This window comes from Meriones unguiculatus, chromosome 9 (genome assembly GCF_030254825.1).
Source record: "Meriones unguiculatus strain TT.TT164.6M chromosome 9, Bangor_MerUng_6.1, whole genome shotgun sequence".
In the NCBI taxonomy this organism is placed as follows: domain Eukaryota; kingdom Metazoa; phylum Chordata; class Mammalia; order Rodentia; family Muridae; genus Meriones; species Meriones unguiculatus.
In genome coordinates, this window is record NC_083357.1 from 7784904 (window position 1) to 7801852 (window position 16949).

Here is a 16949-nt window from a genome sequence, read left to right on the forward strand (position 1 = left end):
CTCGAGTCTGACCCCAGTCTGAAGTTAGGTGAGAGGACCTGTCTCCAAAGAGCATGAAGGGGCAGATGGCTCCAAGGGTAGAAGCGGGAAGGTCTCGAGTCTGACCCCAGTCTGAGGTTAGGTGAGAGGACCTGTCTCCAAAGAGCATGAAGGGCAGATGGCTCCAAGGACAAGGGGTTTTACATCAAGCCCTTTTCTGAGTTGGATTCCCTGTATCCACATGATAGAAGAAAACCGCTTCCCAAAAGTTGTCCTCTAAGCTTTACATGCACGCAGTGGCATGTACCACACACACACCACCACCACCACCACCACCACCACCACCACCGCATAAAATATGAAAAAGAGAGAAACAGCTCTAAGGGAACATGAGAATCCAGAGTTTACCTGTCAGTGAAGTTCTACTACCTTGTAGCGTTATAGTACAAGAATAGCCACATAAAGCACTCAGACTCTGGTCTCAGTTAGATATGGAAGGTTTATTGGATGCCTTTTCCAAGCTGATTGCAAACAGGGCCACAGAAGAACCCGGGAGCCTAACTGTGACATTGACCTGTTTTCCAGGGTCAGGTTATAAAGGCAAAAACCACAATTAGCACATATGGGGTAGGGGTGTGGACGGTGGTACAGGGTGGTCAGTCCTGACTCATTATTTTTGCTAATTAGACAAGCAGTTCTAGATGACCTTTAATTTGATTGGTTCCAAGTAGAGTTTATGGCTAAGGACAGCTGTGCTTATGGTTAGGGAATTTCTAGGAACAAGGCCACAGAGTATGGTGAGCATAAGCATAGTTTTTGGTCAAGTTGACCTTGCACAGAGATTCTTTTATGTCAGTGACATGTTGACATGATGTGGCTGGTAGGCCTGAAACAAATATAGCTATACTTATGCCAAAAGGACCAGCTTCAACAGTAAACATTTGCTAAGCAGTGCTTATGACAGTGTCACTAAGACACAGAGGTAAGCCTTGGACTCTTACGTAGCAGGGACACCATGGTGTATCCACTGTATCTTTTTATTTCAATACTGCTATAGGTGTCAGATGCAAGAACCGCCCAATGTATTACACCAAGTCAGTGTATTATACAAACAGCAAATTAGATACATAGCAAATAATCTGTACCCTAATTTATTAAATATAAAGATTGATGATATATTGAGATCCACATATTTAGAAATACAAAGTAAAAAAAAAACCCACAAAAACAGGGTTTCATACTGCATCCCACGCTGGCCTGTGATTCATGGCGATTCTTCTGCCTCTACTTTCTTAATGAAATGAAACAAAGGATTCAGTTTAGCTGGGATTACATACTTGAGCCATCATCTGTGGCTTGGAAAGCATTTGGGGACTTCAGAACACATCTGAAAAGAAAACAAAACAAAACAAAACAAGATTAGTTAGTGCCCCCAAAAGGCAATCAGTACTTACATCTCTAGTGGTTTTACAGTGAAAACTGAGACCAGTGCATGACAGAGCTCCTGAAGCTGTTGTTACAGGTGGTAGGAGCCACCTGACATGGGTGCTGGGTGGTGAACTTGCCTGCTATATTCTGATGACCTGTCTCCCTGGCCAAGGGATTGCTGCAGGGACAAGGAGGTAATCCACTTAAGAGACACTCAGAAGGATTTTTCTAGGGTGTCTAAAAGAGAAAAACTGGACAGCTGTTCTGCAACCTTGAGAAAACTGAGATTCACTGAAACAGTTTCTAGAAAAGACTTAGCTTTCTATAACCAAGAATTGACTATATCAGTACAGTATCCCCACTTATAAGGGCACCAACTACAGGACACAGACATTTAATTCTAAGAAGCTCTGGGCCTGCTGCATGAGCTCTTTAGGACTTGGTTTCTTTTCTACAAAATGGGAATAATAAGAGAACCACTTATCTGTGGTGGTTTAAATAGGTATGGCCTCCATAGATTCATGTGTTTGAATGCCTGGTCATAGGGAGTGGTGCTATGAGGAGGTATGACCTTGTTGGAGGAAGTTCGTCACTATATAGAGGCAGGCTTTGAGGTCTCCTACACTCAAGCTACATGCAGTGTGGCACCCAGTCTCCTTCTGCTGCCTCTGGATCAAGATGTGTAACTCCTGGCTCCTCCAGCACCATGTCTGCCTTCATGCTGCCATGCTTCTTAGCACGATGACAATGGATTAAACCTTTGTAAGACAGCCCTGACTAAATGTTTTCCTTCTTAAGAGTTGCTGTAGTTGTGTTGTCTCTTCACAGCAATGAAACCCTAACTAAGACATTAGCATTGAGATGTAAATGAATTAATATATGAAAACCACTCAGAGCATTGCCTGGCACAGGTAAATGTTAAATAAACATGACTGTTTTGGTGATAATTGAATCAATAAATATGCATAAAATATGCACCCATTCATCCATTCAACAAATATTTGCTCAGTGCCTTTGTTGTGGGAATCTTTTTAGAATAAGCACTCTGACACCAGTGAGAGAAGAAAGACGAAATGAGATGTCACCAGAGAATTGAAGCAAGGACAGTTCTAAAAGGCCACTGTCTTGAGTCTAGTTTGCACTCTCATTTTACACTCTAAAAGCCACAAGTGAGGTGAACAAGCAAGCAATATTTTACAGATGTGTATGTGGCAGTCAGCACATTGTTAAGGACAAACAACAAACGATTGCTTCTCCAGGGCGTTCCATTCCAAGTAGCCAGTGAAGTCATGGTTAGCACAGAGGCAGCACAAGCAATACTTTAAGTAAATCACTAAATAAATCAATAAGTCAGTATCTCTTAACTGGTCTCTATGACCTTATTCTGCTTCACCTTTTCTGTGCCAGTCCAATAATGTTCTAACGTTAGACCAGTAGGATCTAGCAGGAACGTATGAAATGTAAGCTACAGAAGAAGTTTACATTTCCTTAATAATCGTATCAAGATGTAAAAGGATAACACTATTTTTATAAAGCATTTTGGTTATTTCTTTTCTGGTTCTGAGGCACTCTCACACTGCTCTTCCAGAGGAACCAGGTCTACTTTCCACCACCCAGGGGGCAGCTTCCAAGCCTCTGTAGCTCCAGTTCCTGGGGCTCTGATGCCCTGTCTGGCCTCCATGGGCACCTAGTATGCAGGGAAAAACGGGCATATATACAGGCAAAACACCCATACACATTCAAAAACAATTTTTTTTAAGTTTAGTCAATTTTTCAAAGCAAGACATAGTCCCATTAAATGCAGTGACAAATTGTTAAAGGCTTTGCAAGTTGAGGAAAAACTCTTAGGAACTGAGCTTGAGAAGAGCACAGTGTTTTGAACTCTGAGCCATTTCTTCAGCCCTGAATTAAAGTTTTAACAGGTAGGAAAAGTCCTCATCAAGACAAAACACATGAACATTAGCAAGAATTCAGGAAAACAAAGGGTCTGTTGCAGAATTATTAGTCAGAGAGGAAAATCTAAGCAGTATCAAAGAAACTTTCAACTGCAGATCAGGGAATTATTCAGTAGGTGGCGGCTACAGAGGCTAATGAGCAGAAAATTGATGAGACTGTATTGAACTGACAACCAAAAGTAACATGAGTTGCAATGAAGGGAGGCGAGAAACTCACTGTGCTGAGACTCAAGAATAGAATCTAAGCACAGGAAAGAGGAAGGATCTGGCCCTCAGGTCCCAGTGTTTTGCTCCCTTCCTTGTGTGGCCATTGGTGCTGTTTGTTGGGACCAGGTCTCACTCTGTAACACACCTGCGGGCTGGCACTTTAAGCTTCCTGATCCCTTAGTATTTTATTAGGGAAGAATGACAAAATGAAATAATCAGGTTAATAATTTAAGAACTATGAATAAAATAACCAGAGATGAGTAAACAAGGAAAGACACTCTGAAATGATAACACTTAAGCTGACAGCTAAAAGGTGAAAAGGTGCCAGATGGGCAATGAGTCAGTTAAAGAAAGAAGGGTTATGTGCAAGTTTGGGAAAATGAAAAAATTTGGGATGTTCACAACCCCCCAAAAATATTTCTAGAGTATGGTTTAGTTGGGAATGTGTAGCAGGAAGCTAAAGGGACCATCAAGTGAATAGGTAATGGTGTATCAGTAGATAATGAAAAGGAACAAAGAGCAACAAAAAAAATCACTCCATTTTAGTGTCTAAAAGGTTTCAAGCAAAAAAGATTTTAAAATATAAGTCATTCTTGTTGCAGTTTAGAAAACTGCTTAAGCATGGCAGAAGTATAACCTAGGATTTCAGTCAGAAGGCAGAGTACAGAGAGTGTGACACACTGTCACAGTCTAGCTCACGATTAGAATGGCCCTTGAGAAAAGTCACTGACCCAGGTTGGGGAGATGGCTCAGTGAGCAGAATGATTGCAACAGATGTGGGTGTACACACCTGTGCCCTCATTCTGAAGGAGGAAAAGGCAGGTGGCCAGAGCTCCCTAGCTAGCCTAGCCACTGGCCAGTTCCATGTTCAGTGAGGACAAGATCTCAAAAAGTAATGTGGACACCTAACACCAGGCTCTGACTCCACATACACACATAACACACACACACACACACCATGAAGGAAAAACAAGCCCCTCCCTTCAGTATTTTAGCAAAACTAATCCTCTGTGATTGGGCTACAGCAATCTCAAATGAAGTGATGGATTTCATTGTCCTATTATACAAGATATTTTGGAAGGAAAAAAATACTTCCTCTCAAAATAGCATGTATTTAAAAAGCTTTGTCAGTTCTAGATATTAGAATATAGTGTATGTGTGTGTGTGTATGTGTAGACAGGATGTCACCAGGGAACACCACTGTACTCACGTACAGGTATATGCCACTACACCTCATTTAACACACCTTTTAGAAGGTCTCACTGTGCCCTGGAACTCTCTATATAGACCAGGCTCAGCTCACAGGGACTGACCTGCCATCGGCTCCTGGGAGTAAAGGCCTGGGCCACCCTGTTCAGTTTTAAAAGGCTTCTTAGTTCCAAATGTATTTATTTTCCTTTTAAGGAAGGGGATAAGGTTCTTCCAAAAATGGCTTAAGAGCTTGAGAACTAAAAAAAAAATAGGACATTAGCTCCCTACAGTAGAAAGAACAGCAAATACAAAGGTCTTTTGACAGACTGCCATAGAAATAGTCTAGAACTGGAGCAGCAAGCAGTATTATTCAAATTTACTGAACGCCCAAGACCCAGACCGGCCTTCTAATGCATGTCACTTCTGCAATGCTTACAACCAGAGAAAGTTGTCATTCTGCAGTTGATTTTCTTCTTCCTTGTTGTGTCACTAGAGCTATTAAAAATGCCACTTCTTAGCTGCGGATGGTTTGTCTTTAATCCCAGCACTTGGGAGGCAAGAGGCAGATGGGTCTCTGAGCTTCAGAGCCTGCTCTCCAGGACAGCCAGGGCTGCACAGCCAAACCGTCTTGAAAACAACAAAATGCTATACTTCTTGAACTCCTAGAGAGATCCACCTGCCTCTGCCTCATGAGTCTACAAAGTGAGTTCAATAGCAGCCTGGGGATACATAGATGCCATCTCAAAAAAAAAAAAAAGGGGGGGGGAGGGAAGAGAGGGAGTACAGGGAGGGGAAGGGGGAGAGAAGAAACCAGTTAAGTGTGGTGGAGCACGCCTTTAATCCCAGAGCTAGGGAGGCAGGACCAGAGGCAGGAGAGCTGGAGCTTTGAGTTCAGGGCCAGTCGGGTCTACAATGAGTTCCAGGCCAGGAATACAGAGACCTGTTTAAAACAAAAAAAGAAAAACAAAAGCCACGTCTTGTGAACTCAGAGCGGAAATACTGGTTTAAAGGAAATACGTCCAAAAGGGACCTATCAGTGAGTTCCCCCAAATCTGATGATTAAGTTCATGTTCGAGCCATCACCTCAGAGCCTGTCCCCTCCACTCCATAAAACAGCAACACATTGGAAAGTTGAGGAATCTGCTGCCGCCGGGGCTCTTCAAGCCACTTCACATCTGGCAGCCTTGCTGACGCGAACCCCGCGCTGAGCTATCAACCAGAACGCGACTTCCAGTCAGGAGCGCACCGGTGCCAAAGCCGTCCACAGTGAAGCCAGAAACAGGTCAGGAGGAAGCCTCCTCAGAGCCGCTCCTGAACGTCACTTCCGGCCTCCTGACTCACAGAGCGCCCACGCCAGCGGAAGTGACTCGGGCACCTGGGCGGAACAGCCCGCCAGGAGTTGCCCCCCCAGTGGCCAATGGGCTCTACCCACCTCTGTGCTGTGTCTGTCTGTTCGTGGCCTGTGACGTAAAGGGCGGGGCGCGAGGCTAGTTACGGAAGCTGCGCGGGCGGGGCTGCCCAGTCGCTTGCAAGTGGGCAACCGGAGGGAAGATGGTTTACATCTCGAACGGTGAGTGGGGAGCCCTGCCCGGGCCGCTCTGACCCGCTCGCCGGCCCGGTGCTTGGGACGGCCTCCCTGCAGCGGAGTCGGTGGCCGGGAGCGAGGGCAGCGGGCCCCGAGGCGCAGCCCAGAAGGCCCGTAACCGCCGCGGGGTGGCCCCGGTGCCGCACACCGGCCCCGGAGCCCCGCCGGCCTCAGAACAGCGGCTTTCCAGGAGTGGATCTGCGATAGTTATCCCGGGTATCCGTGACCGGGAATGACAGTGTTGCCAACCTGGCATACGTGGCGCCTTTGTTTTGGGCCACTGTAACCGCGTTCTTTGCTTACCGGGTTGTTCATCTTTGGAAATGTTCTGTTCAGGTGGCATCTTACTAGCCCTGTTTTTCGGATGCAGACTGAGACTCAGATAGATTGAATAGCACAGCCACAATCACAAAGGCAGTATATAACTTCGGTCACATTGAACTCAGGTTGGCTCCAGTATTGCCTCTCATACTGCCTCTATAATGCGTACAATAATAATGCAGAACTAGCACGAATATGAAAAAAAAAAAAAAAAACTGAAGCAAGGTCTCCCTTTGGGGTTTTGTCTAACGTGTGATTCACTGCGTACATTAAACTGGCCACTAACTCACAGAGATTCCCCTGCCTTTGTCTTCGGGGTCTGGGATTAAAGGCGGGCACCACCACGCTAGGTAATACAAAAAAATGTTCATAGGTTTTTCTCCCCTAAGAGCCCTAATTTGAAAAAACTTGAGAAGCTAGTCTCTAATTACAGGAATAGAAAATCTGGGACAGACAATCACAGAGAAACTTGGAAAGAAAAGATACCACCATGGCCAGGTCATAACAGTGCCAGAACCATCTGCTCACCTGGATGACTTAGGTGAAAATCCTTGGTGCAATCCTAGAAGCCTGCCTTGCTTGGGTCCCGGGAAGTAGGTGTGGCTGTCTTTGATTCGTCTGCATATCTCCAGAGTGCACTTTGAATTTCTTGGCTTTTCAAAATTTCAGCTTTGGAATAGTGGTGTGATGGGCACTAAAGGAAGCAGCAGCGTTTCATCTTAGTTTTGGTACTTTCAGATTTTAATTATTTGTGATTGAGGTTACTAGCTTCATGCGTTGCTAAATAATTTTGTAGAGTATAATTATTGTAGAGTCTGAGTGCAGTCATGGGTGGCACTTGAGTACTTTTTATTTAACAGAGTTTTGTAACTGACAGATGCAACTTTATTCCAGCATCTTTTTACCCTCTAGAGACATGGAGATTGTGTCAGGTTCTGCCTTTAGATTTTAGGAGAGAGTTTACAAAGAGCCATGTAGAAGGATGGACTTGCATCTAGTTCTTTAGACTCACAAAGGGATGGTTGATGGGCTCCACCCAGTCTGTGTTAGGACTGTAGTGTATCGGTATTTACAGATGACTCCTGTGCCAGCTGACTCCTTTTATCTCATACCAATATGGTGGTTAGATCTGGAATAATTTTTCTCAGAAGCCAACAAAGCAGAGCAAGAAACAGAAATAAAGCCATCGCTCACCCCTTCTGTCTAGCTCTTTTCTGCTCTGCCTCAGTGAATAACTGAAAGGAAGCTGGTACAGGGCAGAGAATGGTCAACCCTGACGGAGGTGGAGGTAAAGTGCTGAAGGCCTTCAGAAAGTGAACAGGACAGGTGGTTGATGTACAGCTGCTCCCCCATCAGAGTGCTCTAGGTTCTTCACATACAACCTGAAACTAACCTCCGTGCTATTCATGCAATTCTGCCCTAGTTAACCTCTTTGCAGTCATTGGACCATATAGATTCTTTATATAAGAACTTAATAAATAAAGATAACTGATTCCAAAGATATATATAGCTAAATACTTTTGTTTTTACAGGCAAGAAACTGTGCAAGTTGGGGGTGGGAGGGTTTTTCTGAACACCTTATAGAAAATAGATGTTTCCACATGTGTTGATGCACACTTTTCATCCCAACACCCTGGAGACAGAGGCAGGCAGATCTCCAGTAAGGCTGTCCAGGGTTTCATGGTGAGATTCTGTCTCAGAAGAAAAAAGAGGCAGTGTAAGAGTTGACCTAATGGTTTTCTTCAAAATGCTTGAATAAATGTGTTTGTATGTTCAGTGTTCATAGTGGCACGATTCATAATAGAAAACCAAAATGTCATTTGACAGGTGACAGATTAAAAGTATATATAATGGACTATTGGCAATCTTTTTAAAGGAAAGAAATTTTGATAGTCTGTCATGTGGCTAAACTCTAAATTGTGCTAAGTGAAGCAAGCTGTTTACAAAAGATGGAAATAGTTTGATTGCTTTTATGAGATTTTTGCAGTAATTTACAGAGGCAGAAAGTAGATTGGTGGTTGCTAAGGGCTACAGGGAAGAAGTATTGAGAAGTCAAAGTTAAATGGGTAGAATTTCAGCTGGGAAGACTAAGTTTTGGAAGTAGGCAGTGGTGATGTTTGTAAATGTGCTTATGTATTCAAAAATGATAAAATTTATGCTGCATAATCGTGCTACTAAAATGTATACATTTTACCCATGAGTCAGGGAAAGGGAGGTAGAAAGGAGATGCCTAGAAAGGGTTCACCACTAGAATCACATAGGTAAGTAGGCATTTAACAAAGGAATGAACTCTAGATCCCAGAATTTTGCTTCACTCATAATGGATCTGATGTTGACTATTCTGAAGTAGTTGAGCAAGTTAAAACCTGAGCTTATTAGCTGTTACTCTGTTGGTTAAATGCAACGTCAAGTAGTAGTAGACTTGGGGCATTTACTGTTTTTTTCCTTCTTTTAATTCTCTCTGTAGGACAAGTGTTGGGCAGCCGGAATCAGTCCCCGTGGAGATTGTCTTTTATAACAGATTTCTTCTGGGGAATAGCAGAATTTGTGGTTTTTTTGTAAGTGTAAAAGCATTTAGTTGCATTTTTTTCTTAAGCTGATTGAATTACATTGTGTTGGTTGGTTATCTTTGAGAATGTCATACATATGTACAATGTATTTTGATCAGTTGATCCCTCTTTTTCTGTCCCCTTCCCTGCATGCTGTCCACATGCCCCCTCCTAACTTCATATCCTTGCTTCTTATTTTTATGACCCACTAAGTATAATTACTGCCAGACATATGGGGGTGGGGCCATCCCCCAGAGCAGTTTCTCCCTTCTAGGGAGCACAGCCCTAGAGAAACTGATGCTCCCTCCCTCCACCAGTCAGCAGCTATCAGTAGCTCTTCAGGAAGGAGTAGAGGCTTGTGTAGCCCTTCTGTATCCATGCTCCACTGTTCACTGCCTTGATCGTGTGCAAGTGCACACAGGTTCGAAGAATCCGTGAGTGCATGTTTAGGAGACACTATTTTGTTCCAGTTCTCCTGATTTCTGGCTCTTAAAATGTTTTCTTCCCCTTTTCATACTGTTCCCTGAGCTTTTAGGAGAGAGTGTGTGATACAAGTGTGCAGCAGTGGCTTGAGCGTCTCCACACTGTGGTCAGCTGTGAGTCTCTGTGTGAACCATGGGCCACTGTACAAAGAAGCTGAAGCACCTCCCAATAGCAATCATTTTTAGCTTCCCAAAGGAAGTTGTTGAATTAGTGAGAATTAGTGAGCTTGACGATGCCTCAACCGTTAGGGTAGCCATGTCCGCTTACAGCCAGGCCTGTGCGTTCTAATGCCAAATTACTTTTTGGCTTTTGAGACCAAGTGTTGTTGTATAGCCTTATATAGCTGGCTTAGAATCGAAGCTGGCCTAGAATTCATTGTAGTCATCCACCTTAGCCTTCTGAATATTGAAATTATAGAAGTGTGTGCCACCACTGGGTCTGAACTCTTAATGAAGACATAGAAGTCAAAACCAGAAGAGATGAAAAGTAAACTCACTCATGAGGCTTTTTGTTGTTTAACTTTTTCATGCTGTGTTATCAAAATTACCAACCAATTACTAACAAGTCTTATCATTAATTTGAATGGATATTTGAATGTCTCATGTTTAGAAAGTTGTATTGAGTAGATGTGGGAGAATAGTTTCTTCCTTCATTGAGTGCTGTGCTGTCTAGTTTTTTGTCAACCTGACACAAGCTAGAGGTATTTGAAAAGAGGGAACCTCAGTTAAGAACATGCCTCTATAAGGTCAGGCTATCGGCAGTCCTATAGGGCATTTTCTTGCCCTATTAGAGGAGGAGGAAGAAGAGAAAATTGCATTTTTCTTCTGACATCCTGAGATGCTCTGTGCCTCCTGACTGTAATATCCTCATCTAGTCCCTCAAGTAGGCTGTTGGCGGAGGAATTGCAGTCATGGTGAATAAGTTCATGGGGGGTGGTGACTGTATGATACTGTAAAAATAGGTTCTGTTGAGGCTGAACAGGAAGAATGAAACTGATGAGGGCTCCTGGTTTCATGCTGGCCACAGGAGTTACCAGCAGATGAGAAACACAGGGACAGGTGGCTTTAGTAGACAAATGTGGCACACCCTGTTTTAGATGCATGCTTATGCTAAATATGTCCAGCTGTATCAGGAAGTGTAGGCTTAAGCTAATAAGTTGTGTTAGTCACTCTCTAACAGAGATAATTAAAACCATGGCAATATACTTGGTAATGATGTCAGAAGTGATACCCCTGTCTTCTGCTCCTTGTTTCAGTTTCAAAACTTTGCTTCAGCAAGATGTGAAGAAAAGAAGAGGCTATGGCAACTCATCTGATTCCAGATACGATGATGGGAGAGGGTATGTAGAGCCTTTCTTATGTTTACTCCTCCTTCATTTTTTTTTTTTTAGATAGTTAGCCTTGCAGAAATCAAAATTAAATCTTTTCACAAAATTAAATTTACTATAAATTGAAAAGTCAGGTTGCCTCTTCTGATAGACAGAGTAAAACTGGCAGAAGAGTAAAACATGGTAAATATACAGTGGGAAGGCTAAGCTAAAGGCGGGGAAGTAATGGCCAGCATTCAAATCGAGACTTCACATACAGTGTGAAGGCCCAGCTTCCAGCCCAGAAGCAGCGCTGGACTGAGCTTGGTTCACTTAACAGGAGGAGCTGCAGTTCACATGCACTGTGTGTCTGAGGGTTAAGTGTTGGAAGTTTTGATTCCTGACTTAGAGTTTGCTTCTCCTTTGCTGTAAGAAAGCACTGACTACAAGCAGCTCCAAGGAAAGTTTTGTGACAGTCTGTCATCTAGGGAAGTCAAAGCAGGTACTAAAGCAGAGAGCATGGAGAAAGGCTGGTTTTGGCTTGCTTCTCCTGGCTTGCTCAGCTGCCTTCTGTGATACAGCCTGGGCCCACCTGTTCACAAATGGCACCGGCCACAGTGGGCTATTAGCAATTAGCAGTCAGCTGCACCACAAACATGCCCTCTGTGTAGGCCAGTCTGATGGAGGCTTTTCCTCAGTTGAGGTTCCCAGGTGTGTCAAGTTGGCAGCCAGGGTAACCCATTGCATCAGCTGTTAGGTCTCGAACCTGGGACAGATAGATAACTGAAGTACCCATTAACATATCAAAGCAGATGCTGGCTGCCAGGTTCTCCTCGCCCCTACCTGTTACAGGGTATGGCTGGCATGCCTCACCTCTTAACCTTAGTAATCCAGCCATTTTGGTTACTTGTCTATTTTGCTCTACCCCTTACCCTCTTGGTCCAGGCTGCCCCTCTTGCTTGATGGTTTCTCTCCCCTCCTCCCCTGTTCCTCACGTGGCCCAGCTCTGTCTGTACTCAGATGTCCCTGCCTCTGATGATGCTCTCCCTTTTGTCTACAATAAATGTTCTCCACCATACCTAGGAGGAGTCATGTTCTTTTTATTCACCAACATACACAGTAGTTGACATTTTAAGGCTCTTAGGGTTATATGCCTTGTTTGCTTTGTTTTTGAGATAGGGTGTTGTTTTGTAGCACTGTTACCCTGGTCCTGGCTGTGTACCCTAGGCTGGCTTTAAACTGCTGATAATCTCTGTCTCCCAAGAGCTGAGGTGACAGTTGTAAGCCGTCATGCTTATTTTCCTGTGTTATTGAAAAAGGTATAGTTGAATGCTTAATAAAAGGAACCAGTTCGATAGGTGTGGTGGTGCACATCTTAATCCTAGCTCTTGGGAGTCAGAGGCAGACAGAATCTGAGTTCAAGGTCTATATATAAAATTCCATCCTAGGCAGGTCTACATAATAAGACATTCTTTAAGAGAGAGAGAGAGAGAGAGAACCAACTGAAGCTGGATTTACCGAACAGTAAATACTTTCTTATTAGGCCACCTGGAAACCCTCCACGAAGAATGGGTCGAATCAGTCATCTCCGTGGCCCCAGCCCTCCTCCGATGGCTGGTGGATGAGGAAGGTAAGTTAAAATCTGAGATCATTTTTCAGGACTTTAATGAAAACGCCACCTTGGGAATATTTTGTTTAAGAAAACAAGTTATAGTTTTGGTAGGGGGCTTTTCGAGACAGGGTTTTTCTGTGTAGCCCTGGACCAGGCTGTCCTAAATTCAGGTGTTCACATGTATTCCATGTGTGCACGGGGCAGAGGAGGCCAGAAGAGGACTTTTGGATCTCATGCAATTGACATTTTAAGAGTGTGTGTGTGTGTGTGTGTGTGTGTGTGTGTGTGTGTGTGTGTGTTTGTCTGTCTGCTTATAGGTGATGCATACCTATGTATGGGTACTCATGGAGGTCAGAAAAATTGAATCCTCCTGGAACTAGAGTTGCCAGCAGTTGTGAGCCACCTAACGTGGGTGCTGAGAATAAAGCTCTTGCCTCTACAGGAGCAGCACGTGCTCCTAACTGCCAAGCCATCTCTATAGAAGTTGCACATCTTCTTATTTATAAAGATATATCTTAATCCTTGAAAACGTACTGACTTTATTACCAAGATATCAGTTGAGAAAAGATTTGGTGTTTTTTTTTGTTTGTTTGTTTGTTTGTTTGTTTTTCCTGTTTAGTACCCTCTCCTCTTGACCTCCGTGGCTGCCAGCCCCCTTCTTTCACTTTTCTTACTCCTCAGAAATTTCATGCTGAAATATGGGGGGAGAAGGAGGGAGGGAAGAAATCAAGAAATCCACTTTAATAAGCAGAAGCTAACTGTTTTAACCTCTTTCAGGTAAATGTCTGCTCTGAGAAGCAGACAGCTAGACATGCACATGCGTAGAAGGAAGTCATCAGGAGGTGAAGAGCGGCTCAAGCAGGATAAGATGGTGTATGTCTAAACGAGAACTGCCCTGTGTCCTCACAGATGGATGAGGTCAGGCTGGGAATTCCCTCTGCAGGATCTGGCCTGACTGAAATGCAGTTCTATAAATGTACATGTTTGTCTCCTTATCTTTTTGTATAGTTTACTAAAGTATTAATATAGTTTTAATAAGTAAATATTTTTAGGTTTCAAAACTTGATTCTTCATCTTTATATGATTAAACTCAAAATCTTTGTGGAAGAAATAAAGGTCATGTGTTTAGTCCTGATTTTTTGTTCGTTTGGTTTTGTTTGTTTGGCTTTTTTGAGCCACCATGCCCTGTTCCAATGTACATAATCCTGTTAATGTTGCCTTTTTTCTTTTGAAATACTCTTTATTGTTATTTTGCTCTCATTTATAAATAAACTACAATATAATTATTTCAGTAATATACATGTATTTGTTTTGATTTTGTTATTTTGTCTTTCAAGACAGTGTTTTTCTGTGTAGTCTTCCTGTCCTAGACTCAATTTATAGACCAGGCTGGCCTCGAACTCACAGAGCTCTACCTCCCTGAGTGCTGAAATTACAAGTGTGTGCCACTACACCCAGCTTGTTTTGAATTTTTAATCTTTAATATATTTTATGAATACATGTTCTCTGATTTACTACCATATAAAATTGTCAGGACATTTATAAAGCCACAGTCATCAAAATTGAGATTCAAATGACTGACTATATGCTGGCCAATCTTCAAAACCCAGTGACTTCAGACTTTACAAACAGGAATCTGTTTAGGATCTCCTTAGGATCCTTCCTATTTGCTTTCATGTTTTTCCCTAAGTAGAAAGCCCTGTTCATCTTATCCCTAGCCTTTACACCCATTTTTTTGAGATTCTTAGCTGCTTTATTGCTGTGTAAAGACTCTGATCAAAGGCAACTTGGGGAGGAAGGTGGTTTTTTTTTTTGTTTGTTTGTTTGTTTGTTTTTTCCCATCTTACAGCTCACAGTCTAGCATGGAAGGAAGTTGGGGCAGAGACCATAAGGAACACTGCTTACTGGCTTGCTCTTGATGCTTGCCCTAACAACCCAACCACCTTTTCAGAGTTGGCACTGCCCACAGTGGTCCTCACACAGTAATCAAGAAAATACCCTTCAGATGTGTGCATAGGCTGTCTGATGAAGTTTTTTGTCTATAGGCTCAATTGAGGTTCCTCTTCCCAGGTGATTCTAAATTGTTGAGTTTCCAAAAACTAAACAGGGCAAAAGGTCCAGGCTGGCCTTGAGCTGGAGCTTGTGCTTTTCTTACCTGTGCCTCTGGGGTGCTGGGATTACAGGTATGCAAGCACTAGCTTGCTTGGCTTACCCTAGTCTTATGAACAGTGTCTACATGACATAGGCACAGAAACATAAAAATGAACACCAGTACATGCCAGTGTACAAGGGTTAACACCAAAATATTTAGGTGGCTTAGCGTAAGCAATAGCTTCTCTGTGCTTGTGACCTAAGAGCCTTTTCTGACTCTCAAGATTGCTGCTGGTGCAGGCTTCCTCTTTGAGGACTTATCCTCAGAGTCCCTACATGCAGCTTATACTAGCTGATCTGTTCTGCACTGGAGGACCACTGTTGCATGTAATGAAGGACCTGTCCTCTTGTATATCCTGTATTTTAAATTTGTCTTTATTCAGTAGCTCATGTAAAAAGAAACCATCAAGGGGGGTGGAGCAAAGCCAGGCAGTGGTGGTGCAAGCCTTTAATCCCAGCACTCAGGAGGCAGATGAATCTCTGTGAGTTCGAGGCCAGCCTAGTCCACAAATTGATTTTCAGGACAGCCAGGGCTGTTAACAGAGAAACTGTCTCAGAAAACAAACCAGGTGGACCCTGCTGGACTGGACAATGATCTTTTGTTTACTGAGATAGTCTCATACAGTCCAAGCCAACTTCAATTCAGGATACTTCTGCCCTTCTCGGTTACATGGGATTACAGGGGCTCTGCCCACCCAGCTCACATCCAAGCCAACTTCAATTCAGGATACTTCTGTCCTTCTCAGTTACATGGGATTACAGAGGCTCTGCCCACCCAGCTCACATCGTTTTACTCCAGGTTTCTGAGGCTGACAGAGACATCCTTCTCATGGAGCTTGCATTCTAGTGCGGAAGAAAGTACAGAGGCAAAGCAGTTATACACTCTTGTGTCTAAGGAACCTGAATGAAAGGACATGGTGGTGTGGGGGAAATGGTTATGATCCAACTGAGAGAGGAGCCTTCCAGGCAAGAAAATCTGCAACAAAGCAAAAGAGGGGCAACAGCCTGATGATGGCACTTAACGTCAGAAATTAAGTATATGGGCTGATGATGTGGCTGAGCAGGTAAGAACAGTAGCTGCCAAGCCTGGCTGACCTGAGTTCTATTCCTAGAACCTACATGGGAGAAAGGGCTGCCCATGACCTCCACATAACACCTTACCAGAGTACACGCACACACACACACACAAAAGCAAAAAATAAAAATGAAGCTTTATAGACCACAGGCATGAGAGAGAAAGGTACAGGATTAAAAGTGGCTGAAGGGCTGCTATGTGGATAAGAGCACAAGCTGTGCTTGCTTGAGGTCTTGAATTCAAAGCACCCACATAGGCTTGGGTAAGACCTGTATTCACCTGTAACCCCAGCTGTCAGAGACAGGATCTGGTTGCTTGCTGGCTACCAGATGAACTCTAGGTTTATTGAAAAAGTCTGTTTCAAAAAAAAAAAAAAGAAAAAAGAAAAAGAAAATACTGGAGAAATAGAGGAAGACAACCCAATGTCCTCTGGATCTGCAGGTGTGCAGTGCACACAGAGAAATATGTCAGGAACTAGATCAAGTATGGTATGGAAGGTAGTTGGCCATAAACTTGAAGCAGTCCTCCTGAGTGTTGGAATGACTTTGTGTGTGTGTGTGCAGCCACAATGGATTCATTTGTAATAAAACACTGAGCAGCTGTCTGGACAGCTTCTCAGGAACTGGACTAAAGAGGAGCCCAGCTTAGAGGCTGCTGTAGTCATCCAGCAGGAGTGGGCTGAGTAACATCGCATTCAAAGAAGTGAATGAATTAAAGAGAGTTTTTTTTTTTTTTTAAGTCATTTAGGGATGGTTTGGGTGTTGAAGCAATGGATGAGCCGCCAAATTACATATTTATTGTTGGAGTTTTGCCATGCCCTGCCCCACCTCCTACAAGGGAATAAGAATTAAGAATTCCTTATTTGCCAGGCTGGAGCAGCACATGCCTTTGATTTAGCAGGAAGATCTCTGTGAGTTCGAGGCCAGCCTGGTCTACAAAGCAAGTGCCAGAGAAACCCAATCAGGCCGGACTGAGCAGGACCAGGGAACTGTGAGAAGAACTAGGAGTATAGTGAAACCTGTGAGTGAAGACCTATGGGGTCAAAATGAGACTAGCTAACCTCACTCTCACAGAGCCCTCAAAATTAGTTAGGTGAGGTGGCATACA

At 43.4% G+C, this 16949-nt stretch overlaps 1 protein-coding gene and 1 long non-coding RNA gene across 3 annotated transcripts; one reads left to right on the forward strand and one right to left on the reverse strand.

The window, feature by feature from the left end:
- Positions 1–460: 460 nt before the first annotated feature.
- LOC132656410 (uncharacterized) lies at positions 461–6070 on the reverse strand. The gene is made up of 2 exons (XR_009594151.1): positions 5844–6070; positions 461–1366 (listed from the first exon to the last, which is right to left on the reverse strand). It is a non-coding gene; the product is annotated as an uncharacterized LOC132656410 (long non-coding RNA).
- Positions 6071–6163: 93 nt separating this feature from the next.
- Positions 6164–13911, forward strand: Selenok (selenoprotein K). Of its 2 annotated transcripts, XM_021635184.2 has the most exons (5): positions 6173–6330; positions 9134–9224; positions 10954–11037; positions 12548–12634; positions 13394–13911. In XM_021635184.2, exons 1-5 carry the CDS (start codon positions 6312–6314, stop codon positions 13395–13397), a joined length of 285 nt encoding a protein of 94 aa, XP_021490859.2. In that variant the 5' UTR covers positions 6173–6311; the 3' UTR covers positions 13398–13911. The 2 variants fall into 2 exon arrangements, with proteins under 2 accessions (XP_021490858.1, XP_021490859.2); XM_021635183.2 differs by lacking the exon at positions 13394–13911 and having other exon boundaries at positions 6164–6330; positions 12548–12638.
- Positions 13912–16949: the final 3038 nt, after the last annotated feature.